The sequence below is a fragment of the Balaenoptera acutorostrata genome, chromosome 2, assembly GCF_949987535.1.
Source record: "Balaenoptera acutorostrata chromosome 2, mBalAcu1.1, whole genome shotgun sequence".
Classification (NCBI taxonomy): Eukaryota; Metazoa; Chordata; class Mammalia; order Artiodactyla; family Balaenopteridae; genus Balaenoptera; species Balaenoptera acutorostrata.
This window is the reverse complement of record NC_080065.1, coordinates 126,643,887-126,671,082: the sequence shown is the minus strand read 5'-3', so window position 1 is coordinate 126,671,082 and position 27,196 is coordinate 126,643,887. Positions and strand designations below refer to the sequence as shown.

The window sequence follows — 27,196 nt, the reverse complement described above, 5'->3', positions numbered from 1 at the left end:
TAAAGGGTGCCCAATTAAATCTGAATTTCATGTAATTTTTTTCTAGTATAGTATGTCCCAGTCCTAACATTTGGGACCTACTTATGCTAAAATATGACTTGTTGTTTATCTGAAGTTACAATTAACGGGTCATCCTGTATTTTATCTGGAACCCTAATCTGGGAGAATAATGCAGCATTAAGAGAAGTTCAGCCCCTAAACTTACTCAGCTAAAAGGGAAACTGAGGCTGGATGGAAAGGCAGACACGGTCACTGGTGTACAAAGGGCATGAACGTAGGAGTCGGGCTGGGTTAGAATTGCCAGTCTGCAACTCAAAATGGGGGCCTTGGAGCAAGCGACTTCTTGGTTCCCTCATCTGTCAAATGGAAGGAATTAGACCTGCCTTGCAGAGCTGGTGAGAGGATCCACTGACATGTGGCCCATCACGTTTGCCTAGCATGTGCTGGGGCAGCACACAGGCACAACTATAGTGATTACAGTTCTGACTTTACCTGGTTCTCTACCCACCAGGCCTCCAGACATGCTGGACAGCTGGGCTCTCGGTTCACTATGTAAGGCCACTGCCGGCTTCCATATAAGCCCAGGACTGGCTGCTCTAGAAGCTAGTCCTTATTAGCAGGCGTTATTCTAATTCCACCTTCTATCCCACCAGGGGTCAAAAAAGATAATCATTAATCAATTTTCGCCATTGCATATCATGCCCTTCCTCTCTGCCAATCCTATGCTGAGGCCTTACATTCTGCCCTCACGACACCACAGTGAGATCTGTTATTATCATACGGATTTTGTAGTCAGTGAAACTTCAGCCCAGAGGGGCTTAGTCACTTGCCTGATGACTCACAGCTTAGTGGTCACTTGCCTGATGACTCACAGCTTAGTGGTGGCACCAGGGTTTGAATCCAGGCTGGCCTGCCTCCAAAGCCTGTGCTCTTAAGTACTAATGATATTATTCCGCCCCCCTCCATCCCCACCGGCTCAGGACTCTTCTTACTCTTCAGGGATGAAAACCATCACCTGAATCTCTATTGTTGAAGTTCTTTGTTAGCCTTGTGGGAAAACCAAAATCCTGCTCTGCAAGTGGGGACAACCAAACAAGAGGGTGTGTGCTCTGGACACTCATGTCCAGAGTGTGTGCTCCCTGCTGGGAGTACCCACACCCACTTCCATGGACTGAGGGCATGTATGTGCCAGGCCCAGTACTATGTGCTTTACGGTATCATCTCACTGAATCCTTACAACAATCCTTTGAGGTCGCTGTCCCCATTTTCTTGGCTGAGGAAACTGAGGTTTAGAGAGATTAAGCCAACTGATCAAAGTCACAAAGGTAGTTAGCGGCAGAGCTAGGACCTGATCTATAGTTGTTCCTAAGGCTAGACTTTTAACCACTACTCCCTACTTCTCCTGCAAGGATCTTTCCCTGTTCATTTCCCTCTGGGCATCCCAGGACCCCCCCCATCCCTCAGCTATTCCCTAACCCGGCTTTATATCCTGGAATTATGGGCTGCCTCAGCTCGGCTGAAAGGTCCAGAGGAACCACATAGGTGGAAAGCCGGTCTCAGGGCACGGTGCTGTGGGATGCACCCCAGAACCCCAGGTCTCCCATCCCACACATGCTGGCACAACTTACCACTGGCGGAGGCCAAGATCATGGCTTGCAGCATCTCTGTGTCAAACTGGTTGTTGGGCCAGGTGCCGGTTTCATCGCCATTTTGGGATCTGCGGAGAGAGTGGGATGGTGAGCACGGTCTCCGAAGCCACCAGCTCATGCCCCTCCTGTCCTCTCCCAGGGCTCCCACATCCAGCGCCTATCCCCAGCCCATGCCCAAGACCTGCTCCCTTGCAGCAAGGTAGGAGGCGGTTTATACAATCCTTCAGAAGCCAGACCCCCCTCCCCACTTGCCAGTCCCCCAAACCAGCTTTCTACTGTTTCAGACACCATGGCCCTTCGAGGGAGAGGGCAGGATGCACTGAAGCTTGCCCCGCCTTGAGGGAGCAGTGGCTCACAGTGAGGGAGAGCAGACCCTCTCCCGAGGACAGTGAGGGTGGGAAACAGGAGAGAATGTACCAGAACTTGAGAAAGGTGTGAGAACCTAGAGAGAACCTAGGGGGAGAGGTTGGGGGCCCCACGAGACAGGGAGAGAGGTTTCTAAAACTCAAGTCTGATCACTTCAGTGGCTCGCTGAGCCCTCAGGATAAAATCCACAGGCACACAAGGACCAGCCCCTCCTATTTCACAAGAACACCCCCAACCTCGCTCTCAAACATTCTATCAGAAACCTTTTCTGAGGCGCTTTCCCTAATTCCTCAAACTCTCTCTTGCAGCACGTCTTGGGCAGATACCATTCCCTAGAATGCAAGTTCCCTACCTCTGCCTTGGTAACGTGAATAGGTTGCCAGAGGGGACCCCTAAGGCCACCCAGGCTGGGCCAGGTGTCTCCACTGTGCTCCCACCCCCACTGTCTGCCCTGCGGGCGGCGGCTCAAGTCCCACTGTGACTGCCGCTGTCCCCACCCCCAGACCCAGCTCCTTGAGCTCTGGGACCAGGACTGTGCCCGTTTTCTACTGAAGCACCTAGTGAAGAGCTTTAGATGCTCTAAGCATTGAGAAAAGCACGAGGTGATTCCTAATTGTTAAAAATGTTAACCTGTACAAGAGCTCTAAGGAATGCTAGCCCAACTTGGATTTTTCCCATAGTAACGATTTCCATGCTTTGGGGGGGAATTTTCAGGGATCAAATGATTTCCATTTTTGAGGGGAAGGGGAAGCAGCCTGACACACACGGTCTATTAGTCGACCTTTGCACTACCTGGAACACTAAAGTTCCTCAATAAATGTTTGTTGCCTGAATGAATGGGGAAAGCCCTGCCCAGAAAGTTAGGCTCACTATGAGGTAAGAAGGGTTTGGCACCAGGGGAGGGGCTGCAGGGAAGGCCTTGAAGGCATGAAAGAGCGTGTGTGTGTCTGTGTGTGTATTTTGTCACCGTGGCTGAGCACAGTCAAGAGCTGCTTTACACGTTTTCCAAGGTCTGTCCCTGCTTATGGTTTCCCCTGATCTGGAATTCTCATCCCCAGGCAGGTGGACTCAGTCTAAGGCTCAGACCAGCTGCTGTGTGGTGCCCTCTACACTGTCACGGCAAATGTAGAGTTAGGGTTGGAGGAGAAAGCAGGCATGTCATTTCTCCCTCCACAGAATGGGAAGAGCTGGGATTCTGGGTTCATTTATTCAATCAATATTTATTGAGCAACTACTGTGTGCCAGACACAGGACTAGGTGCTGGGTTTGTAGCTGTGAACATGACTGAAATAGTCTGACTTCACGATGCTCGATCTCCATTGAGAGGCAGATATTAAATAATTACACAATAACTGAACTGTAATTGTGACAAGCAAGTGCCATGGAGGCAAAGAGCAGGGGTAAAGGAGAGTTCTGACCTAGTTGGGGTTAGGGAGCCAGTCAGTCCAGGCTTCCTCAAGGAAAAGACAGGGAATTTAAATCTGAAGAGGCTATTCAGGTGACCTGCAGGAGAATGCCAGCCAAACAAACGTAGGAGGAGTGATAGAAAATCAACACTGTATAACTGCTGATGTAAAAACCGATTCAGGCAAGGATCATCAGTGAATACTAAAATACTAAAAGCAGCGAAAGGTTGCTGCAGAGTCTCAAATATCACCCACAGATTACTTATTAATCACCAATATTTAAAAATATCTTTGTAACAGAGAGATCTGGGGATACCACTTTAACCCAGGGAACAAACTGAGCATCACTGACAATGGGACAAACTGACAGGAAATGATTCCCAGCAGAAAGTGTACAATGTCACCCACGCAGTATTCTTATCAGACTCTGTAACCTGATCTCACCATGAGAAAATGATCAGCAAATCCAGACTGTGGGACATTTTGAAAGACAACTGGCCTGGACTCTTTAAGACATGTCTATGTCTTAAAAAAAACAACCCTCCAAAAGGTAAGGAGGCTGTTTTAGATTAAAGGAGATGAAAGAGAGGTAGCAAGCAAATGCAATTCGTATTCCTTGATTGAATTCTGGAGTTAAAAGAAAAAAAATACAGGTTGAAAGGACATTTGGGGAACATTTATGAAAATCTGCTAGTAGACTGTATATTATTGCATTAATGTTAAATTCTTCAAATGTGATCATTCTTTTGTGGTGATGTATGAGAATGTTATTGTTATCAGGAGAGAGATACTGAAGTATTTCAAATGTTATGATGTCTGCAACTCTCAAATGGTTCAGAAAAAAAGTGTGTGGGGTGGGGGGGGGGTGTGTGTGTGTGTGTGCATGTTAAGAGACAGAGAGAGAGGAGAAAGTAAATGTGCAAAATAGTAACGAGTGATGAATCTAGGTTTAAAAGAGTATTTGGATGTTCATCATATGATTCTTTCAACTTTGAGAGGTTTGAAACATTTCAAACTAAAAAACTGAGGGGTAAAATTAAAGTTAACTAGGAGAAGGGTGGTGTTGTGAAAGCTTTCCAAGCAGAGGGAGCAATACGCCCCAGGCTCTGAGGCTGGGAGGAGCTTGGTGAGTTCAAACCACTAGGAGAAAACCAGTGTGGCTGCCATAAGGCGCGGTGGTGCCAGGGCCTGGGGCTGCAGAGTGTACACTGAAGATTTTGGTCTCATCCTAAGAGCTCTGGGAAGCCACTGAAGTGTATAAAAGGGGGGTTGTCATGATCGGATTTAAGTATTTAAAGGTCATGGTTGCTCCTATGAGAAGACGGAGGGTTGGGGGCGCCTCTGGGAGGACGGGGGGCCCAGTGATGAGCCTCAGCCTCCTCTGTCTCCATGAAAATCCAGGAGTCCTTACTCGCAGGCACACTGAGCTCTCTCTGGGCCTGCCTGGGGGCGCAGGGCTGAGGCAGGTGGCCTCAGGCCGAGGTGAAGGGCCTAATGGGGAAAGAGTGGGGAGAGCAGGTAGGGGGGGGTGAGCAGCAGGGAGAAGAGCTTTGGGGCTGTGGGGTAGACAACAGGGTCAGACATCAGGTTAGGATACCCTGTGGTGGTGGGTGATGGTGTTGAGGGAATAAAGGTGAGTGGAAGGGTGGGCCTGGAACCATGATGGGCTGGGCGGAAAGGATGGCGGAAAGGATTCTTGGGAAATGATTGAAGGCTGGAGGCCAAGCACGTGGGCAGGAGATGAGTAGAGAGGCAGACTTCTTTTGGAACCATTTACTCAGAGCTTCTTATTTCTGGGTAGTGGGCTGACTAAATTATATACATATTGTCTATTTCAGTCTCAGAACCACCTACAGATAAGTGTTATTATCCCTATTTCTCAGCAGATGAAACTGGGGCTCAGAGAGGTTGAGAGACTTTCCCAAAATCACACAGCTGGCAACAGGCAGAACTACAACGTGTACCCACTATGTGCCAGTGCCTGTGACAGGCCCTAGGATTTAAGAGGTGATATGATTCTTGCCCTAAGAAGTTTGTATTCTAGTGTGCTGTGTGTGTGTGTGTGTGAAGGGCAGTCCCAGAGGCTGGGTTGTAAAATTATGAGTGCTTTTTCTTTTAAACTGTTTTCTCTATTTCTCATGTTTCTATAATGAGCATGGATTATTTTATAAGCAGAAAAAAAAAGATGCTATTTGATTGTTGAATGACTGCCCAAACTGAGGGAAAGCAGGGATAGTGTCTCTCAGGGGAGGTGGAATGGAAGGGGAAATGGCAGTGTGGAGCCATCCAAGGAGAACAGTGTGGGGACCAGGGGAAGCGAAATGGAGACCCTCCTCTGGGCAGAGGCTGGGAACAGCCGCAGGGCAGGGCCTGGGGTACAGCCTGAGAAAGGAGAACTGGCTTGCTGGGCTCAGGGCTTGAGACAACAGCTGTTGGGATGAGAAGCCACAAGGACAACCTGAGCAGGGGTAGCGGTGGGGAGGAGGAGCACCTGGCAGGCAGGGACTTCAGAAGACTTCCTTTTGTCTAGGCAATGTGACAGAGTGCTGGCTTGAACTTGAACCAGGTTTACTGAAGAACTCGACACTAGCCCTGCTCTGAACCTGGTGTCCCAGTAGCCAAGATGGGCCAGAGAAGCAGTGGGGAGCCAGAACCAGGGTTAGACTGCATAAGAGAAATCTCCCCTCTTCATCTTCTCACTCCCATTGACTCATCAGAATGGCAGCAAAGAAAACCTGCATCATTCTGCTGACCCTGAGAGGCCTCACCACAGGGCCTTTGCAAATGCTCTTCCCTCCACCTGGAATGCTCTTCCCTCTTTCCTTCAGCCGGTTAATCCACAACCTCATTTCCTCCTGGATGTCCTCCTGCTCCCTGACCAGGTCAAATCCCTATTTTATACTCTCACCACCAGGAACTGCTCTTCATAGCACTTAGGGTAGCTGTAATCTTACAATTTTTTTGAGTAATTATTTGGTTAATATCTGTCTCCCTCAACACACTGTAAACTCCCTAAGGCAGAGGTTATGTCTATCTTATATCTCCTACACCTAGAATACTACCTGGCCTACGGTAGGTGCTTATTAACTATTTATTGAATGAATGAAAGGGGGAAGTTATAGTTGCTGGACTGGGCCCCTAATTTCATCTGATTTCATCTGGGCCCCTGTGCAGCTGAATCATAAATGTTTGTTCCATCCCCCCTCAAGTTAACTAAGGAAGGGAGAGCTCCTGCACCTTCTCCTCCATCTCCCCAAGAGCTCCCTCATGTACTTTAGGCCACCAAGTCTCTCATTTGATGAAAAGGGACTTGAGGCAGGGGCAAGGCGGCCAATCCAGAAGGCACGTAAGAGTCAAACAGCTAATAAGGACCTACTGTATAGCACAGGGAACTCTACTCAATACTCTGTAATGACCTATATGGGAAAAGAATCTAAAAAAGAATGGATATGTGAATATGTGTAACTGATTCACTTTGCTGTGCACCTGAAACTAACACAATATTGTAAATCAACTATACTCCAATAAAAATTATTTTAAAAAAAAAGAGTCAATTGGCGGGGCTCTCAAGTTCAGCAGTGAATTCTGCTTCAGGGCCAGTATATGGCCTGGGGTGGCGGTGGGTAAAGGGAACACGAATTGCCCTGTACTTCTCATCACCTCAGCTCAAGTGGCACTTCCTCCTGGAGGTCTTCTCTATCCCCCGCCCCCATTACACTCACATGACCCTCCTCCCAGAACTTGCTATGATTTGTAACTAGAAATTTTTTTAGTGTGATTTTTTGCCAATTTTCTGTCTTCCCTGCTGGCATGGCAGCCTATGAGTACAAGGATCGTGTCTGCTTGTTCACTCTTACAGGCCAATGTTTAGCACAGGGCCTGGCTCATAGTATATGCTCAATGAATATTTGTTGAATGAATAAATACATGAACGAATACATGAATGACCTAACAGATAAACTTGTGGGAAGGCTGGCAAGACCAGCAGGGAGAAAGGAGAAAGCTGGGGTCAAGGGAGGGGCAAGGGCAGTCCAAGCCATCTGGTTTGCTGCCTTCTAGGGGCCTGCTAGGAACTAACTGCCTTGCGACCTCGATACCAGAGGCAGGACTCACATGCCCGGGAGCTGGAGTCTCCACCGTACACCAAGCTGTCCTGGGTTCTTGTGGCAGTGAGGGCTCAGCATCTGGGGAAATGTGGGCAGCAAGTGTCCAACCAGCGAGGAGGTGGGGAAGGCAGCCCAAGCTCTGCCCTCCCTCTGTCTGCTGGGCTTCTTGGACTCCACCAGGCTCCCCGACTTCTAACAGGGAGGCCTGGCCCAGAGCCTAGCCCACTCCCCTCAGACCAACTGCAGGTCTTTTGCTGAAGTCCTCCTCCCCTCCACCCCACCCCCGCCCGCCTGCCCGCCCCAGGGAGTTCCCGTCTTAGCAGGAATTCATACCAGATTGATCTGAGCAGCTGGGGCAGCCTGGATGGGAGGGTGTATGGTGGAGAGCAGAGATCAAAGGCTCTGTGTTGTGAGGGGCTGGGGAGGGAGAGAGCCTGGGGGGCGGGCATGTGTGTGCTGGCTTGCCCACAAGTTTTAAGAAATGAGAGACAGAGAGAGGGACACAGAGTAAAAGACAGTATAAAAGAGAGAGAGAGAGAGAGATAAAGAAAGAGCAACAGAGAAAGAGACCCATTAAGGCAAAAAGAGACAGACAAGAGACTTAGAGAGATACACAGAGAGAAAGAGAGAGACAGAGACAAAGACAAAGGAGACACAGAGAGGTTGAGAGCAGAGAAGAAAGGAGAAACAGTGAGAGGGAGAGAAAGAGACTGGAGACAGAAGAACACCAGGACACTAGGAAATGATGAAAGAAGGAGAGACAGAAGAGAGGTCAAGGACAGAGACAGGGAAGCAGAGACAGAGGGAAAAGGAGAAACGGAGACTGAGACTAAGGCGGAGTCACGTTTATTCATTGATTCCACATTTATTGAGCACCTAGCCATAGCAGGCGCAGCAAGAGGCACAGATCAGTGCAAGTAGACACAAATGGTAGGGACCAAGATACAGCAATAAAGACAGAAACTGAGATCGAGACGAGAAAGAGAGGGAGAGGCAGAGATTGCAAACTAACAGAGAGACTGAGCCGAGGACGGTGAGAGAGTGTCAGGGACAAAGGGCCTGCAGGCAGAGAAGGCAGGACCCTCCGGGGCGGGGCGGGGCGGGGCGGCTCTCCGTCCCCAGCCCCACCTCCAGCGGCCTGACCTCCCTCCTCAGCCTCGGCTCTCTCCTGCCGGCTCTGGAGGAGGTTCTGGCTGCTGACAGCTGCTCCTCTCCTCCTCCTGTCCCAGATTCCTCGGCCTGAACCCCAGTCGGGATGGAGGCCAGCCAAATCTGGAGCAGGGGGATGGAGCCGGTGGATAGGTATAAGAAGCTTCCTCTCTACCCAGAGACCACCTTGAGACCATCCTTTGCTCCCACGGAGCCCCCAAGATACAGGAAACGGTTTGTGTGGTGGGGCAAAGGGAAGGCATGAGTGTGTGAATTGTGTGTTTCCAAAATAGCCCGAGTAGGAGCCTCTCCTTTCTGGGGTTTGTGCACCAGCCCCCAACACACCAAAACCTCCCTGAAATCTGCAACTGAGGGAGGAAGCCATTTGTAGCAAATGCCGAGCCCTCCCCCCATCTCCTCCCACGTCATCCCCGAGAAAAATGTCGCAGAGAAGAGGGTGGGCTGGCGAGGCAATCACCTACCCGCTGGTGCCGGGTCTCTGGGCCTGAGAGAAACGCCAGTCCGTGTTGGGCGGGGCTTGCTGCGGAGAAAACAGAGGGAAAGGGGCTGAGTACCCAAATGGGGTAAGATGAGGGCGAGGTAGGCTCATTTTCAAAGACAAAATACACCTCAGGTCTCAGAGGTCTGAGGTAACAGAGACAAAGAGATAAAACCACAGTGATCTGACCACAGTGAGCAAACCCAGATTCCTTTCCTAAGGAACCGGCCCCTTCCTCCCTGCCCCCAGACTCAGAACTTCTGAGCAGAGGTTCAAGGGCTGAAAGCATCTTCTGTGGAACCGGGGGGAGGGGTGCAGAGAAGGCCCCCAAAAGTGGCAGAGGAAGTTTTGAGATGAGAATTCCACCAGCCCTAGAAAGAATTTCATTCAGCTCCTCAGCTGGGAACAAAGCATCCTCTGCGGCAAGATGGCTGCTGCTCTGGGTAACCCTTTTCATGCCAGGTTGTGCCTTTACACATTCAGAAGGACACCTCCTTCAGACCCTTGGCTCTCAAGGATCCCTTCCCACAGCTAAATACATTATTAATTTAGGAGTCATGCCAGACTGGGCCTTTGGATGCCAGGGCATCCAAGCCCCAGGACACCTCCCACCTCCAGAACTCTGTGCCAGACAATGGCTTTGACTAAGGAGGAGAGAACAAGGCAGCTCTGTCTGGGACAGAGAGAACTGCTGGGATGGAGCCCGGCAGAGATCAAGCTCCCACAGGCTCCAAGGAGAGCCAACTCAATCTCCAGGGCTCCCAAGGGGCAGATCTGTAGCCATCTCCCACCTGGATGAAGCTGTGGGACTCTAGCCAGCCACTTCACTTCCAAGACCCTCCCAGCCTTTCCAGAGGGTGTATTATCCCATCACACACTCTTCATGGAGCACTCCTAGAGCCATTTCCTCTCCATTCTGGGGTGCTCTGGTAATTAATTCTCACACTCACTCCCAGGAGCAGAGAGGGAGGTGTGAGCACCTCCGATTACACTGGGGAGAAGGAAGACCCAGGGCTGCCAAATGACTCACTCTAAGTCTCACAGGTGGCAGTGATGTAAGCAGAACCCAGAAACTTAGCATCCCAGGTACAATAGGAGTTACAATCACCATTCTGGAGCTGCCATGGGGAAGGGCACAGGGATGTCCAGCTCTCAGTTACTACATTCTTAGACACAGCAGAATCTACATGGAGATGCAGGAACCATGACAGATTGGAGGACAGGAACTAGGCCAACTCACAACCTACATAAGGACAGCGGGTCCAGGTTTGTTCAATTAGGGCTGCTCAGGAATAAGGAGCCCCAGTAGACTTTTCTTCACGTGTTAGGCTCTAAAAGGGAAAGAATGCCCCCCTTTGCCTCATCCCGGCAGACACAAACCGTCCCTCCTGTTCTCCAGTTTTACAAGTACCAAGTGATTGAAAGCACAAATTCTGGAGTTAGACAGACCTGGATTAGATCTTTTTCGACCACTTACCCTGTGAACTTGAGCAAGTCACTTGAGCTCTGTGAAACTCAGTTATAAGAGGGAGGATTCTAGTACCTACCCAACAAGTGTGGGGAAGAGCAAAGGAGACGCTGTGGTTCTAAGAGGAAGTATGCAGTAAGGCTCTCTCAATTAGCTATCAGAATCACATGGGGGTGTTGTTCCAATATATAATTCTGACTCGAGGGGCAGGATGGGGTACAGACATATTTTGAATAAAAGCTCCTGGAGTTACAGAAACGTGCGCTTTTTACCATTACAGTTTCCCCATGTATGTGAGCACCCTGCTGGCTTCTGGCAGAGGCCATGGCTTTCCAACAACCAGGGAAAGAAAGACTTGCCAGAGTGTCAGTTAATTTGGTCACTCCCAAAGCCCTGATCCTAGATCGCTGGGCACACTGTGGTGACGACGGAGCCAAAAGCCTATGTCTTAGCGTCCAGAGCCCAGGTGTTCCGGGGTCCCACTTCCCACCAGAAGACAGGTCGGTAGTGCCACAGAGGGCCCAGGCGGCCTGTCCTATAGAGGCCTGTTCGCTCGTCCCAGACCGGACCCCGCCGTCCCTTGGGCCACAGGGCAGCCTGGCCGGCCCGAGCTAGGCTTCTGGGCTGGAGGCACCGCCGGCCTCCGCTCTGAGCCCCGGGCCCGGAGGGATCCGCCAGCACGCCTAGAGCGCCCAGAGTGGCTACGGTGCGGGCGACTCTGGCTCGCCAGTAGGCGACCGGTCCAGGTCCGGGCGGGGGCGGGAGGAGGCTCCAGAGTCGTCACGGGCCTGGACGGCCACAACCTGGGCGCGCTCAGTCAGTACCTCTGAGGCGAGCAGCAGGGTGGGAGGGAAGCTGTGAGCGGGCCGGAACAGCCAGTGCACCTGGCAGCGAGCGGCTGGCAGTGAAAGGCGGTGTACGTGGGAGGCCAAGTGCGAGGGGGCGTGTGCGTGCGCGGGTGAGGCGCGGCGAGCCCGTGCTCGGTGCGTGGCTCGTGCGGGCCCTGCGGGCGCGCTTCTGCTCTGTCCACAGACGCGTTGGTTTGAAGTGGGAATAAAGAGGGTTGGGAATAACAGTGAAGTCACAGGTCAAGGGAGTGGGGAGAAACCTAAGAAGAAACCTCAAGACCAGTGGAGCGTGCCCGCACCGGAGCCTCGGAGGCTGGCTGCAGGCGTGGATCTGTGATCGCCTCCACCCGGACCCCGGACCCGGCGGAAATCGCCAGAATGATCGCCAGACCCCAGGCTTTTCTGAATGTGGGGTCGGTCCTTTCCTCTCTCCCCCTCAGCCACAATCACCATCACCTCCCCGGGCTCAGAGCCCCATCCCTGCCTCGGCCACACCTCTGGTTCCACACAATCCGTCCAAACAGTCCCGACATTCGGGCCGAGCCCGCACCAGAGGAGCGGATGCCAAGTTCAAAGTCCCTGATGTGGCTGGGCGGCTTCTCCATTGCCGCCCCCAGGGGTCGCGCCGAGCCCCTCACCTGGCTCCGCTCCTGCAGCGTGTTAGAGCGGGACCGGAAGGCGTCAGGCTCCTGCGCCAGAGCTGAGGGCTGCTGGACGCTGAGGGGCCTTAGAAAAGTGAAGTCACTGCCGTCCGAGGCTGGTGAAAAGCACGTCCTGTAGCAATGGCTGTGCGAGTCTGTGGGCCGCAGCGTCACCTCCATGTACTTGAGTGTGCCGTCTGAGCTCACCTGTAGGTTGGGGCCGGACTGCTTATAGAACTCGCGGGAGGGCGAGTCCTGGCGCCCACAGCACTCACCCCCACCCCCATCCCCGTCTGCGTGCCCCCGAAGGCACTTGGCAGACAGAAAGGTGAAGGTGACTAAGGATAAGAGACTGATGGCCACAAGAGCCACAATGAGATAAAGGGTAAGGTCTGAACGCTCAGGAGGGTGTGTGAGGAAGTCGCTGGATTTGGGCATTTCCTCAGGGTCCTTATCCTCCAGAATCAGCAGCACTGTGGCTGTAGAGGAGAGTGAAGGGTCACCATTGTCCCTCACCAGGACCACCACCTGCTGGGTGTCAGGGTCATCCTCCAGTAAGGCCCGGGCTGTTCTCACCTCACCAGTGTGTGCAGACACCAGGAACAGTCCTGGGGCTGTGGACTGTGGCAACAGTGAATAGGAGAGCCAGGCATTGTGGCCTGCGTCAGCATCTACAGCTGTCACCTTGGTGACGAAGGAGCCAGGAGGGGCAGAGCGAGGGAGACGCTGGGGGACTGAGAGATCCCGGCCTGGTCTGGGGTGCAGCACGGCTGGGGCATTATCATTCTGATCCAGGACAAACACATGGAGAGATGTGTTGGCATGCAATGGGGGAGAGCCAGAGTCTCGAACGCCCACCACGATCTGCAGCATCTGCAGCAATTCGTAGTCGAAAGTACGCTGGGCAAAGACCCGCCCATCCTCAGGGTTGACATACACAAAGGAGGAGGCTGGGGCTCCCTGAATCTGATTCCCTACAATGGAGTAGGTGAGGCGAGCATTATCCCCAGTGTCTGGATCAGAGGCAGCCACGGTGCAGAGAAGGGAGCCTGGAGGCCGGTTTTCTGGGATGTAGGCAGTGTAGAGCTGCTGGGTGAAGTAGGGTGCATTGTCGTTTACATCTGAAATGTTGAGCCTGACGGTGAGATGGGCATGCAAGGGAGGTGAGCCCGCGTCGCGGGCCAGCAGCTCAATGATATAGTGGGATGTGGCCTCACGGTCCAAAGGCTGGCTGGTTAGCAGTGAGTAGTGGTTCTCAGAAGGCTTAATCTGAAATGGCAGGCCCGAAGAGATATCAAGGCTCACTTCACCATTTTTCCCTGAGTCTCGGTCCCGCACATTAAATAATCCCACTACTATGCCCACTGGTGTGCTCTCCAGGACAGGGTTGACCAAAGAGGCCAATAGTACCTCTGGGGCGTTGTCATTTGCATCCCCCACATCCACTTGAATCACACAGTGGCCTTCCATGGCTGGCTGTCCCTGGTCACGGGCTCTTGCATGAATTTCATAGAAACTTGATTCCTCAAAGTCTATGGGACCCAACACATAGATTGCTCCACTGCTAGGGTCTAGGCCGAAGAGATTCCGCACTGCCTCAGATGTATGGTCTCCAAAAGAATAGTCTAGTTGGCCATTGGTGCCTTCATCTGGATCAGTGGCATTGAGGCGGAGCAGCAGGGTACCCACGGGTGCATTCTCTGGGAGTCCCACACGTAGAACTGAGGACTGGAAGGTTGGAGCATTATCATTTATGTCCAGCACAGTGATGGAGATAAGGGTGGTCCCTGAGCGGGGTGGGATACCCCCATCCACAGCAGTGAGCACCAGCTGATGTCTTGCCTGGGCTTCACGGTCCAGCTGCTGCTCTAGCACCAGCTCTGGGAAAAGCTTCCCATCTTTTAGGGTCTTCACATTCAGAGAGAAGTGGCTACTGGGGCTCAGAGTATAGAAGCTCACGGTATTGGTACCCACGTCTGGATCCTGGGCACTATCCAGTGGGAACAGTGCCCCAAGTGCAGCTGATTCTGAGATGCGTATCTCTCGCTCAGGGGTGGCAAAGCTAGGAGAGTTGTCATTGAGATCCAGGATTTCTACCTCTACACGGATTAGTTCCAGCGGGTGTTCGGTCACCACCTGTAGTGGCAGCAGGCAGCTGGTGCTGGTTCCACACAGGCTCTCTCGGTCAATTTTCTGATTCACTGCCAGAGCTCCACTCATCAAGCTCAGGGAAAAATAGTGCCCACTCTCCTCAGAGCCCAACCGCAGCCGGCGGCTCAACAGATCTGTCAACTTTAAGCCTAGATCCTGAGCAACGTTCCCCACTAGCGTCCCCGGCTCAGACTCCTCCACCACTGAGTAACGAAGCTGCCCAGACACCCAGCCCCAGGAGCACAAGGACAACATGCACAGCACTTGCCATTTCCCAGCGAGCTGCGGGGGTGTCTTGGGCCCCATGACCCAGAAGTCCCTTCCTGGGCACTGACTCTGTGCTGTGCTGTCTCGAAGGCAGACCCAGGGCTTGGAATGTAGCAGCTGAAATATCTTATGTCTCCTTCCAGCCTCTTAAAAAACTGCTCCGAGGTTTGTCTGCCTGCAGCAGTTCTTCTTAGTCACCAAATGGCGGGGGTGGGTTGGGGGGGGAGGGGAATCGAATCTGAGTGGAGCTGGGGAGCTGGGGGAGGAGAGGCGGGCAGGAAGAGCAGATCCCCCACCTTGGCTCTGAGTCTGATTGGCCCAAAAGTCTATGCTCCCAACCAATTATCAAGTCTCCTCAGTCCTGGAAACCTTAGGAACAGGCGCTGCAAATCTGTGTCACAGAAGCCTCCTACCTCCCCACTCATTTCATGCTGCAGGTTGATTCAGCCCCCTTGGCAGCTCAGATGGTGCTCAACAGGGAAGACAAAGTGGTACAAAACTTCTCAGTGTTCTGTCCCAGCAACTTCCTGCATGACTTCAGAAGCTCCCACTACTTTGCTTGAACCAACAAAATTTTGTCCTCCTCAGGGAGGCAAAGCCCATGTGTTATCCCCTCCTAGGATCCCCATCCTACCAAACGCTGCCAAGTTGAGAGAAAACATTTGTTAGGACCCATTAGAGTCTTGCTCGGACTCTCCAGCAGTACTTTGAGGAATCTCAGTGTCAGCTGATGGCCTTAAGGATTCAATTTTTCTGAGATCCCAGACTTGAGCTATGGAATGGGCATCACAGCTTGTGGTAGGGGGAACATTTCTAGGACTGATCCAGGTCACCCAAGCAAGGTGACTAGAGTCTAGGCATGGCCTCTAGGCTTTATGGTTTCATCAATTCAGAAGAAACTACTTAAAGACTCCCATAGTGGCTGTCTCTATGAATTCCTCAGCAGTAAAACAGGTTTTGATATTTAGTGATTTCACTTGTTGCCTTTTCCTCCCAAAGAGGTAATGTTCCCCTGCCCCAATCTACTGAATCTAGCTCAAATCCCAGTGGGGACTTGATTGGGAGTCCTGAAGACCTGGACAAAAAGATCCCTGCTTCCACCTTGATGCCTCTCTACTCCCTTGGCTCTTTCTTCTTTTTGCTCTCTGCTATGTTTCAAGCAGAGAGTCCCTTTCACCGTGGATTAGGGAGTAGATGATACTGTGGGGCAAAGATATTAGCTCCCCTTAACCTAGAGTTAAGGTGTTCCAGACCCTGGCCCCCTCATTCAGGAAGAGTAGATAAAGCAGCCACCTGGGTTTAGGTGCACCTTGTGCACAAGAGCCTTCCATATGATCCAGTAGTGTGTTTCCACAATACCCTGGCTCTTGATCACTTACTTTCAATTCTTACTCTCAGATAAGGGCATAACCCACCTCAAGTACTAATCCATGAAAACTCCCTGGTTAATTCACAAAACACTTCTAAAGCATAGCATCTACCACATAGTTACCACTCACAGAAGTGGTGACATCACTACAGGCTCTTGCAGAGAGACCAGTATTCTCTGGGACATGGCCCAGCCACATGCCTGCCTCAGAATAACCCTCAAGCATTGGCTGAGCCTGCAAAGGTCTCACCTCTAGCCCATAGAGAAGATCAGAGGGTGGGCAACTTGGGCGAACAGGTTCCCCTGCCATAGGTGCACTGGGTGACTTCACCATCATGAAGCTATCGCTCCGAGTGGGTGCAGAAGCCAAGGGTGTACAGCCATGAGAGTGGCCGCCCACATCAACAAACTTGATAGGATCATCTGACCCTAGCTGGATTCGGAGGATCCCATTGGAAGGAGGAAGCCCCTCTCTCCTTCGAGATCGGGTGAGACAGGCACAGGTGCCAGCAGGAAAGCAGGTCACTCCACAGGCAGCCCCACGCAGGCACTTTGAGATTAGTGCCACGAATGAGCCAAAGGAGACAAAGCAAATTGCCACTAGAGATACAGCCAAGTACAGGGTCAAGCGGGATTCTCCTTCCCTTGGAGCTGAAGATTCTCGAAGATCAGGGACAACTGGATGAGTGTCTTCTTCCAAGGACACCAGGAGAGTAACGGAGGTAGAGAGTGGTGGGCTACCACTATCCTTTACCACAATGACCAGCTTCTGCGGCGGGAGATCAGCTGGGATGGGAACAGCCGTCCGCACCTCCCCAGCATAGCGGGAGACTGCAAACAGGCTGGGATCTGGGGCCTCCAGGAGCTGATATGAAACCCAAGCATTGTAACCCGAATCCAAGTCCACAGCGGTCACCTTTGTAACTAGGTGTCCAGCACCAACTGATGGAGGCAGTGCTTGTGGACATAAGGAACCAGGTCGGGCTCTAGGGCGGAGCACAGCTGGCGCATTGTCATTGAGGTCCAGTACAAATAGACGAACTGTCACGGTGCTACTAAGGGGTGGGTTGCCCCGATCCCGGGCCTGCACCTCAAACTGCAGTGTCTGTGTTTGCTCATAGTCAAAGGATCGAGTAGCATGAACAGCTCCCGTCTGGGGGTTCAGAGAGATGAAGGAGGAAGCTGACACATCTCGATTTCTGGGCTCTAGGAGAGAGTAGGAGATAAGTGCATTCAAGCCAGAGTCTGGATCAGAGGCTGCAAGGGAGCAAAGCAGGTCCCCTGGGCGATTGTTCTCTGGAACAAATACTTCATGTGACCTCTGAAAGAAAGAGGGTGGGTTATCATTCACATCTGAAATATTGAGGAAAATGGTCCTGTGGGTACTCAGAGGAGGGCTCCCAGCATCAGAAGCAGTGACCATGATATCATAGCTGGATTTGGCCTCTCGGTCCAAGGGCCCAGCAGTCACCAGGGAGAACTGGTTCCTGAAGGCAGACTTGAGGGCAAAGGGCAAATGGTCAGGAATACGGAGGCTCACATCTCCATTGGAACCTGAGTCGGGGTCCTGCACACTGATGAGCGCCACCACAGTGCCAGGTTCTGCGCTCTCAGGGAGAGTCCCAAGCTCTGAGGTCACTGTGATGTGGGGGGCATTGTCATTTACATCCAGGAGATCCACCCGAAGGCTGCAATGTTGCTCCATGGCTGGAGAACCCCCATCTCGAGCCCGAACATCAAATTCATAGTAATTCTCGCTCTCAAAGTCTAGGGGCCCCTGAAGGGTAAGCTTTCCATTAGTGGGGTGCAGGCTAAAGAGATTTCTCACACGATCAGGGGTGTGACCACTGAAAGAAAAGGTGACGTTACCACTGGGACCCAGGTCTGGGTCAGAGGCATTGAGCTGGATGAGCAGCATGCCGGCTGGCGCGCTCTCCAAAACGCTAATCCTGTAGCTGGATTGCTGGAAGGCTGGGGCGTTGTCATTCACGTCCAGCACTGACACCCGGAGCTCCGCTGTGCCAGATCTCGGGGGGTTCCCTCCATCCACAGCAGTCAGCACTAGGCGGTAGTCTGATTGCTTTTCCCGATCCAAAGGCTTCTCCAGGAGCAGCTCTGGGACCAGGCTGCCGTCGCTGCGCTTCTTGACATCCAGTGCAAAGTGTTCATTGGAGCTTAGTCTATAGCTGCTGATGGAGTTGCTCCCCACATCTGCATCCTGAGCCTTTTCCAAGGGGAAACGCTGTCCTGGAGGAGCTGCCTCCCCAATTTCCAAGTCCAGCTGCTGCCGAGGAAATCGGGGGGCGTGATCATTCACATCCACGATTTCTACCTCTGCTCGGTACATTTCCAAAGGCCCTTCTGTTACAAACTCCAGGGGCACGATGCAGCTGGCACTGAGCCCACACAGTGCCTCTCGATCGATTGGATTCTTGATGAGCAGGGCACCGCTGTCCAAATCCACACGGAAGTGTCTTTGGTTCACCTCTCCAGCGACCTGCAGCCTGCGAGCTGCCAAGCTCTCTGCATCCAGCAGGAAATCTTGGGCGACATTCCCTACAAAAGTCCCTTCCTGTGACTCCTCTGGGACCGGGTATCGGATCTGCCCACAAACGTAACCCAGGTGGCAAAAAAGGAACAAAAGGGGAGTCCCCCGGCAGATTTCTACCCAGCTTCTCACCTTGCGGAGCATTGCTGCCGCCCACTAGTTCTCTATCTGGTCCTGAGAAGCCGAAGAAGCCGACCCGCCCCGAACGGCCACAGCAGCTGGAGACACCTATCTCCCTTTCCCCGCGCCAGCTCTGGCGCGGCTGGGCCGGCGCCGCAAGGGTTACGCGCCGTTTTTTTTGCTGGTGGCGGGGTAGATTTGTCTGCCTTCCTCCACCGGATTGGCAGACAGCGGCTCCTGGGCTCAGCCAATAGGCTAAGCAGAGAACGTCCCAATAGCAGCCGGGTAAATGCGTCGCAGCATTGGAAAAAGGAAAGAAAAAACAAAAAACAAAAAACAACCCACCTATCTTTTTGCCTTCCTCCTGTTCAACAGCATTTTTTTCCCCACGGGTTATTACCTCTATGGAAAGGCAGACAACATACACGTTTTTTTTTTTTTTTCTAACACACCAATCCCCAGCCCACACCACCCCGCCCCTTTTCGGTGGGGAAAACAGCGACAGCCTGAGCCCTAGCAACCTGCAGCCCAGAGAGTGAGTAGCCATTTGAGACTGGTCACTTTGTTCAAGCCAATGTTGTCATCCACCAATATTCTAAATGAGTAGCTTCTGCCTCAATCTGATTGTATTAGAGCAACAGCTAATTAGAAGCACTGCCTTATACTAAAAACTCTGCCCCTCTACAGATTATTCAGAAATATATCCATCTCTTTGCAGAAAAGGCGTACACATTAAGGCAGCCTATTAAATTTATGCAGTACACATTTTTGTTGTAACAGAAGGCGCAGCAGAAACCAAAACTCTCTTATTCAGATACCCACTAGTGGTACACTAAATTGCCATTCATCGATTTCAAGGACAGTATGGAAGGAGGTAAAGGAGGGGGGAGGAAGCCAGGAGACAGAGATGTTCCAAATCAGTAAAGAATCAGTTTGTCTGGGAGACGCTAAGGACTACATCTCACTACCTGGCAGAATGCTAATGTACACAGATTTAATAGCTTCCTTGAATGATTGAGATCTGCTACCAACAGCACAGTGCCTACAAATCTCCTTTATTTGACACCACTGTATGCTTGATATGTTGTTAATTACCAACAGTGACTGTTTCAAAAGAGCAAGTTTTTCACTTAGCCCTAGGGGGCCTTTTGGCAAGGGAGACTTGATCTCATCCCACCCCTACCCTGATCCAGACCCTCCCTGGAGCCTGGCTACCACCTTGCACAAATGCAGAAACATCGTTCAATTCACACTGTAGTTACCTGCAAACTGTAATCCAAGTCGCAAACACACCAGAGCACAAAGAGAAAAATCCAGCCTGATTTGGACATGAGATTTTTTAAATTCATCTGAATCCTCACCTAGGCTGCCAAAACCAGTGGCAAAACCTGAGGTTATCCTCCCCAGGCATTTTCCCAAGCCCTTGATCCTCAAGAATATCCTTTTGATGGTGAGGCCAGCAACCAACACTCTGGTCTCAAAGGGAGGTATCTGCTTTCTGTGTTCTTTTACTCCCAAACACCTAAACCTCCTCCCATGGGAATGACGGAGATGTCAATCAATCTGACATATCAGGTGGTTATGCCAGGATTCACTATCTCAGTGGAATGACACCATTAGCCACCCAAGCTGGGTCAGTCACAATGGAGAGGAGTAAGGAGGGTCATCCTTGGCTCATTCCTCTCCCTCATTCCCTTTATCATGTCCATTCCTCTCCCTCATTCCCTTTATCATGTCAATGAATGAGTGCTGATAATTTCACTATAGTTACCTCCATCTATACTGTCACTGTGCTGGTTCAAGCATTTATCAATCTTCTCAAATACTATAATAGCCTTCTAATTTTTTTTTTTTTGGTCTACAGTCCCAATATCCCCAATCCATTTCATTTGTGGCTGCCAGAATAATCTCTCCAAAACAAACAAAAAACCCTGATGACATCACATTTCTGTCAGTTCAAAATTCTGCAATGACTATCATGGATATAGAATAAAATAAAAACTCCTTGGCATGGCGTAAAGGTAACTCAAGATTTAACTCCTGCCTACTTGCTTCACTTTATCTCCTGCAAAGATTGTTTTACAAACACACTTTAAGGTTCAGCAATAATGAAAAATCATAATCCTTCTGCATGGAATCTCCTGCAAGGGTCCCTCTCTACCCCCTTTTCCCCTTTATTATTTGACAAACTACTACTCAACCTTTTGTTCTCATATGAAGCATCATTACCTCTATGAAGTCTCCCTGATTTCCCCAGGCTTAGGTGTTTCTTTTCCTTTGCTCCCACTGCTTCTTGTATTATACAGATCTCCATTATCGTTTTTGTGGGTGTGTGTGCGTGTCTGTCTCCTACAGTACCCTGCGTACCATAGCAGCAGGGACTGTGTCTTTTTATGTTTTAAAGTGTCTGGTACATAGGGATGTTCAATAAATGGTAAAATGATAATATCACTAATTATTAGTTCAACAAATATCTACTGAATACTTGTACTTTATATGAGTACTTTATACTGAGTATACATTTTATATGCATTACTTTTCACTCTTACACAATTTTGGAAGATTTTATAGATGAGAACACTGAAGATCAGAAAGGTTAGGAGACTTGTGTAAAGCTCAACTAGTAACTGCAGTACTAGGATCTCCCCACTGCCACCTCTGGTCTTTCTAGAAAGAAAGCCTCTTTCTATAACATCATTTTTTTTTTTAATGTATTTATTTTTTATTCATTTTATTTTTGGCTGCGTTGGGTCTTCGTTGCTGCGCAAGGGCTTTCTCTAGTTGCGGCGAGCGGGGGGCTACTCTTCATTGCGGTGTGCGGGCTTCTCATTGCGGTGGCTTCTCTTGTTGCAGAGCACGGGCTCTAGGCACACCGGCTTTGGCAGTTGTGGCACGTGGGCTCTACAGCGTAGGCTCAGTAGTTGTGGCTCACAGGCTTAGTTGCTCCACGGCATGTGGGATCTTCCTGGACCAGGGCTTGAACTCGTGTCCCCTGCATTGGCAGGCGGATTCTTAACCACTGTGCCACCAGGGAAGCCCCTCTTTCTATAACATCTTAAATCATTTTTCTACCAGTTTGTCATCCCTGTAACCATAAACTGGTCCTTTACTGATGCCTTTAATATCAAAGAACTAGACCTCTTATAGGTCTCAATCCCTTTTATTTGCAAGTTCACAGCAAAACAAACAGGCATACAATCTATATTACTAGAACTGGAAAATCATAAAGCCTGAATCCTACACATCTTAGACTTGACCTTTTTATGCCAGGTATGTGATTCTCCCCTCTCTAGATTTTTAAAACACCTTTATTGAGCTATATAAATAATATATATTTATATATAAATAATTATATATTATTATATATAATTCATCCATTACACATGATTCATCCCTTTAAAATGTACAATTCAATGGTTTTTAGTATATTCACATATACTAAAATGATGCAACCATCACCATAGTATAGTTATAGAAAAAAATTTTCATTCCCAAAAGAAACCCCATACCCATTGCCTAGCTCTAGATTTTTAAAGAAATAGTTGCCCAGGTGCCAGTCGTTGAGGAAGATTTTTTCTTCAGATGACTGAAATATCTTATGTCTTCCTTACAATGCTCTCCTAGAGCTATTCTAAATGATATTTTAAGGTTGGGAAATAACATCACAGAATTTTTTAAAGTTCAGTTTGGCCCAATATGGCTGGCTGCTGGTTCTGTGAACACCAGAATAACACTTTGCTTCAAAAACATGCTAATTGATAGACTGGCAGGTCCCAGGGCAATGCTTTGCAAATTCGTCTTCACATTGAAATCACTTGGGGACCTTCAAAAAATACTGATGCCTGGGACTTCCCTGGTGGTGCAGTGGTTAAGAATCCGCCTGCCAATGCAGGGGATATGGGTTCGAGCCCTGGTCCGGGGAGATCCCACATGCCGCAGAGCAACTAAGCCCGTGCGCCACAACTACTGAGCCCGCGTGCCACAACTACTGAAGCCCACGCGCCTAGAGCCCGTGCTCTGCAACATGAGAAGCCACCGCTATGAGAAGCCTGCGCACCACAACGAAGAGTAGCCCCCGCTCGCCGCAACTAGAGAAAGCCCGTGAGCAGCAACGAAGACCTAATGCAGCCAAAAATAAATAAATAAAATTTAAAAAAAATACTGATGCCTGTGTCCCATCTCAAGAGATTATGCTTTAATCCATCTGGGATGTGGCCTGGGCTTCAGAATTTTTAAAAGGTCCCTAGGTAATTCTGGTGTGCAACCAAGTTTGAGAACATTGTCCATGGGAAAATGCCAGTTGTTTTCCAATCTGACCAGAAAAGCAGCAGCTGCTTCTCTCTGGCTTTCATCCTTCCTTAGCCTTTCCATCTATGCCTCTACTTTGTCATCTTTGACTGTCTCCAGGTTTGTCCATTTCTAAAGTGTGTTTAATTAAGATTTGGAGTGGGTTAAGAACTAATAAAAAAAATATTAGTCATAGCTAAGAATTTTTTAACACCTTTGATACACTAGGCACTATGCATATATTATATCATGCACTAATGTTATAAAACCCTTGTTACTCCCTTTTTGCATGTGAAAAAGGGTCTAGAAAAGAGATTAACTTGGCCATGGACTCATAGATGGTAAGTGTCTAACTGCCAAACTCAAGGCTTGATAGCAATAATACACTTATTAGTAACAAAGTAACACTTGTTCTCCCACAAATGGAAGTGTGTTTAATTTCACTCCAAAACAAATACCTGCACACCATCCTGAATAAATGAAAGCTTTATCTTTTTCTCAGGATATGAATTTACCTACCTTTCACACTATGTGTATACCCAAGAAAAATGACGAAAGGATAGGAAAGAACACTTTGGGCAAGAAGAATTTTCATTTTGTACTTTATGGTCTTCTGGATTGTCTGGATCTATCTTCAAAATAAGTGATTACTTTTACTTTTATAATGAATGGTGGTTACCTTTGGATTTGGGGAATATAATTAGTTTTAATTTTTTTCTTATACTTTTACATATTTTCCAAATTTTCTATAATGCACATGTATTACTATCATAACATAAAATTTTTTGTGAGTAATGTCCACATAATTTCCAGCACTGTGCTTGAAATAAAATTTAAAGGACCCTAGAATTTTATTTCTTTCATAGAAAGTCATCTGAGAATGAGGTACAGGATCTGTGTAGTCAAAGGAAAATTATCAGCAAACCATTAGCTTTAATGCAGATGTGGCAATCATTTGAAAGATGGACAGATGAGGTAGTTTTTATATCCCTAGCAGCTGCCACTGGTTACAGGTATTCATCAGCTTGTACTCAATGCAAATGACACCAAGCTAAGCTCTGAGTGCTGAGATGGTGAGTTATAGCTTAATGACCCTTTAGCAGGATTGGTTAGTTGCTATGGCAAGTGAGTGCTGAGCGTGTGAATTGTGTCCACAGATAAGTCAATTAACTCCACACTGTGTGGGATCACAAACCACACTCTAGCTGGGCCATCCCCCTCCCCCAAAGGCACGACGTTTGATCTGGGAAAGGCCAAGTGAAAATGTGGATGCATCATTAGGAAAACATCTTGATCACTGAAAATAAAGGCGGCTACATACTTTCCTGAAACTGATGCAGGAATCCAAAAGCATTAATATCATTCCAGGATGACTGCCTAACCCTTACCTGTCCAGGAGGGGAGCTCTCTGCACCCAAGACTTGCCTATAGAACACTGGATCGAGGCTCCGCAGAGTGTTCTGGCGGCTGGCCAGTGGGCTGGCGGCACCTGGTTTCTTCAGCAGCGGGTCGCTGCGTCTCGAGTCAGTGGTGAGGTACACCTGATGGTAAAGGTGTGGAGGCATCAGGCCTCCCCGCACGGCGTCCGCGTGCAGAGAAGGCCCTGGTGTTCGGTACAGGGAGCTCACAGGGGCTCGGTATAGGTCCCTGGACTGCTTCCATTTGTAAACTTTGAATAGGATCACTCCCAATACTGTGACTGCGAACCCCACGGAGACCAGGATTAAAGAGAGAAGTAGATAAAAGGTGAGATTTTTATTCTGCTCCCTGGGGGCAGAGCCCGAGGGGAACTCAGCTCGGGCTTCAGGAGATTCCTCGATTACTGACACTGTCAGGGTCGCGGTGGTGGACAGCGATGGCTCCCCATTGTCTTTGATCAAGACCGTGAGAGTCTGCCTGGGCGAATCTGTATCCTGGACTGGGCGGGCAGTGCTGACTTGACCCGTGTGAAGTCCCACAGCAAAAAGGCTCTGGTTGGGGGCTCCCAAGAGGCTGTAGGAGAGCCAGGCGTTGTGCCCTGCATCCGGGTCCCAGCCTACCACACGCGTGACCACATGGCCTGCCGAGGTACCTCGAGGCAGCATCTCCACCGAGCTCTGGCCAGGCCGGGGGTATAGGACCTGGGGGGCATTGTCATTGCGATCAGTGACAAATATGTTCACGCTGATGTTGGTGGCCAGGACAGGAGTGCCCCCATCGCTGATATGAGCTGTTAATTCGAACTCCCGCCGATCCTCATGGTCCAGGGGCACTAAGGATGATATGACGCCACTGTCACGATTTATCGTGAAATAGCGACCCACTAGCCCTAGTTCAGCTCCTTGCTCCAAGAGAAAGAAGGAAAGGCGAGCATTCTGCGGGGCGTCAGGGTCCCAGACACTTAGGTTTAGTATTGGAACACCGGGGAGGTTATTTTCCTCAACGTAAACATCGTAGGAAGACTGGGAAGATTGTGGAGGGTTGTCGTTGATGTCGGACACTTGCACCTGCACTGTCGTGAGGGCTGACAGGGAGGGGGTTCCCGCGTCTCGAGCCGTGATGCTGAGGTTGTATTCTGGCACAGTCTCCCGATCCAGGGCTGCGCTAGTTTTCAAAGTAAAGTAATTCTTGAGGGAAGATGTAAGGCTAAAAGGGAGACCTGGTGGAACCTCGCAAGTCACCAGCCCGTTCTCCCCAGCATCCAGATCGGTCACACTGAGCAAAGCAATGACAGTTCCTAGGGGTGCATCCTCGGGGACTGGGCTGTACACGGAGGTGACTGTGATCTCCGGGGCATTGTCATTTACATCCACAACCTCTACCAAAACTTTACAATGTGCTCCCTCAGGATTGGCGCCCTTGTCTTTGGCCTGTATGTAAATCTCATGGAGTTTGGCGTCTTCGAAGTCCAGTCGACCCTTGACTGTCAGCACCCCAGTTACAAGGTCTAAGGAGAATAGTTCCCGCACGCCAGCGCGGTTGTGGCTGCCGAAGGAGTAAATGATTTCGCCGTTGGGGCCTTCATCCAGATCCGTTGCACGGACTTGCACGACGCGAGTGCCGGGGGGTGCATCCTCCAGGACGCGCGCCCGGTACAAGGACTGGTTGAAGGTGGGCGCATTGTCATTTGCGTCCAGCACGACGATTCGAATAGGAAGGCTGGCCGAGCGAGCCGGAGTTCCTCCGTCCAACGCTGTCAGCACCAGCTGGAGATCTGGTTCTCGCTCCCGGTCCAGGGCGCGCTCCAGCACCAGCTCCGCGTACTTGGTGCTGTCTTCCCGCGTCTGCACGCGAAGCGCAAAGTACTCATTTCGGCTCAGCTCATAGGTTTGTAAAGAGTTGCTTCCCACATCTGGATCGTGCGCGCTCTCGAGAGGAAAGCGCGTCCCCGGCGCCACAGCCTCGCTAATCTCCAATTTCATTTCGCGGGTAGGAAAAGAGGGATTGTTGTCGTTGATATCCTGGATCACCACTTCCGCGCTGAACAGCTCTAGCGGCCTCTCCACTACCAACTCCAGAGTTATGGTGCAGGAGGGCAGCGTCCCACATAGCTCCTCTCGATCCAGGCGGTCGTTCACGAACATCTCTCCCGTCTCCCAGTTCACCTCAAAGAATCTTCGGCTAGCTCCGGACACCACCCGGAGCCTGCGGGCTGACAGGCTGCCGAGATCCAAGCCAAGGTCCCTAACCACGTTTCCCACCGCGAAACCCTTCTCTCTTTCTTCCAGGATCTCATAGCGAATGACGGCGGCGGAAGCCTTATGCAAGGCACCAAGAAGAAGCAAAACTCCCACCACTCTCCCAGTGCTTACCAGTCCACCTCTCCAGGCCTCTGGGACCATCTCACTCAAAGGCAGTTCCTCTTAGCGGGGTCCAGACCGGCCCGGCTTCTTTCCTGAGAAACTTTCAGCGGGTTAACGCTCGGGCGCTGGGCTCCGAGTCGGACATGGCTTTCTGGATGCCGTTGATTTGCTCGCCGGCTATTCAGTCTCTGCCTCATCCCGCGGCGCCGAGAGGGGACGGGCCGGGGCCAGATCTCCAGCTTCTTCATTGGCCGACAGCGGCACGCAGAGTCCCAGCCAATAACTGCACGAAAAATGCGCCAGCGCCCGGCTCTCTGAGCGGGACCAGCGCTAGCGCCAGGAACTTCTTTCCTTTGGCTTCCGTCCAGAGTTTACAGCCAGAGCTCCTTGGCAGTATCCGCGCATCGGAAACCCACCTTAGCTGCAAAGCTAACTGCAGGGTGATGGAGCTGGCCTTTCTGCAAGTCTTCAAGCCGAACTAAGGCCTATTAAACACTTCAACTGCTGTCTTTAATCCCAAGAAGGGGGTTCAGACCAAAC

At 50.5% G+C, this 27,196-nt stretch overlaps 1 protein-coding gene across 25 annotated transcripts in view; it reads right to left on the bottom strand.

The window, feature by feature from the left end:
* The window catches only part of LOC103012669 (protocadherin gamma-C4), a 167,725-nt gene that overhangs the window by 5,430 nt on the left and 135,099 nt on the right, over positions 1–27,196 (bottom strand). For 16 of the 25 annotated variants that reach the window (XM_057541578.1, XM_028161838.2, XM_028161841.2 and 13 more), the window contains exons 2-3: positions 9,159–9,217; positions 1,629–1,717 (exon numbers count right to left, since the gene is read on the bottom strand). In XM_057541578.1, coding sequence (XP_057397561.1) covers positions 1,629–1,717; positions 9,159–9,217 — 148 coding nt within the window. Of the gene's footprint in view, positions 1–1,628; positions 1,718–9,158; positions 9,218–12,129; positions 14,759–16,169; positions 18,988–24,262; positions 26,863–27,196 lie in introns of those variants that run through there. The other 9 variants (XM_028161846.2, XM_028161847.2, XM_057541587.1 and 6 more) reach the window with 9 other exon arrangements.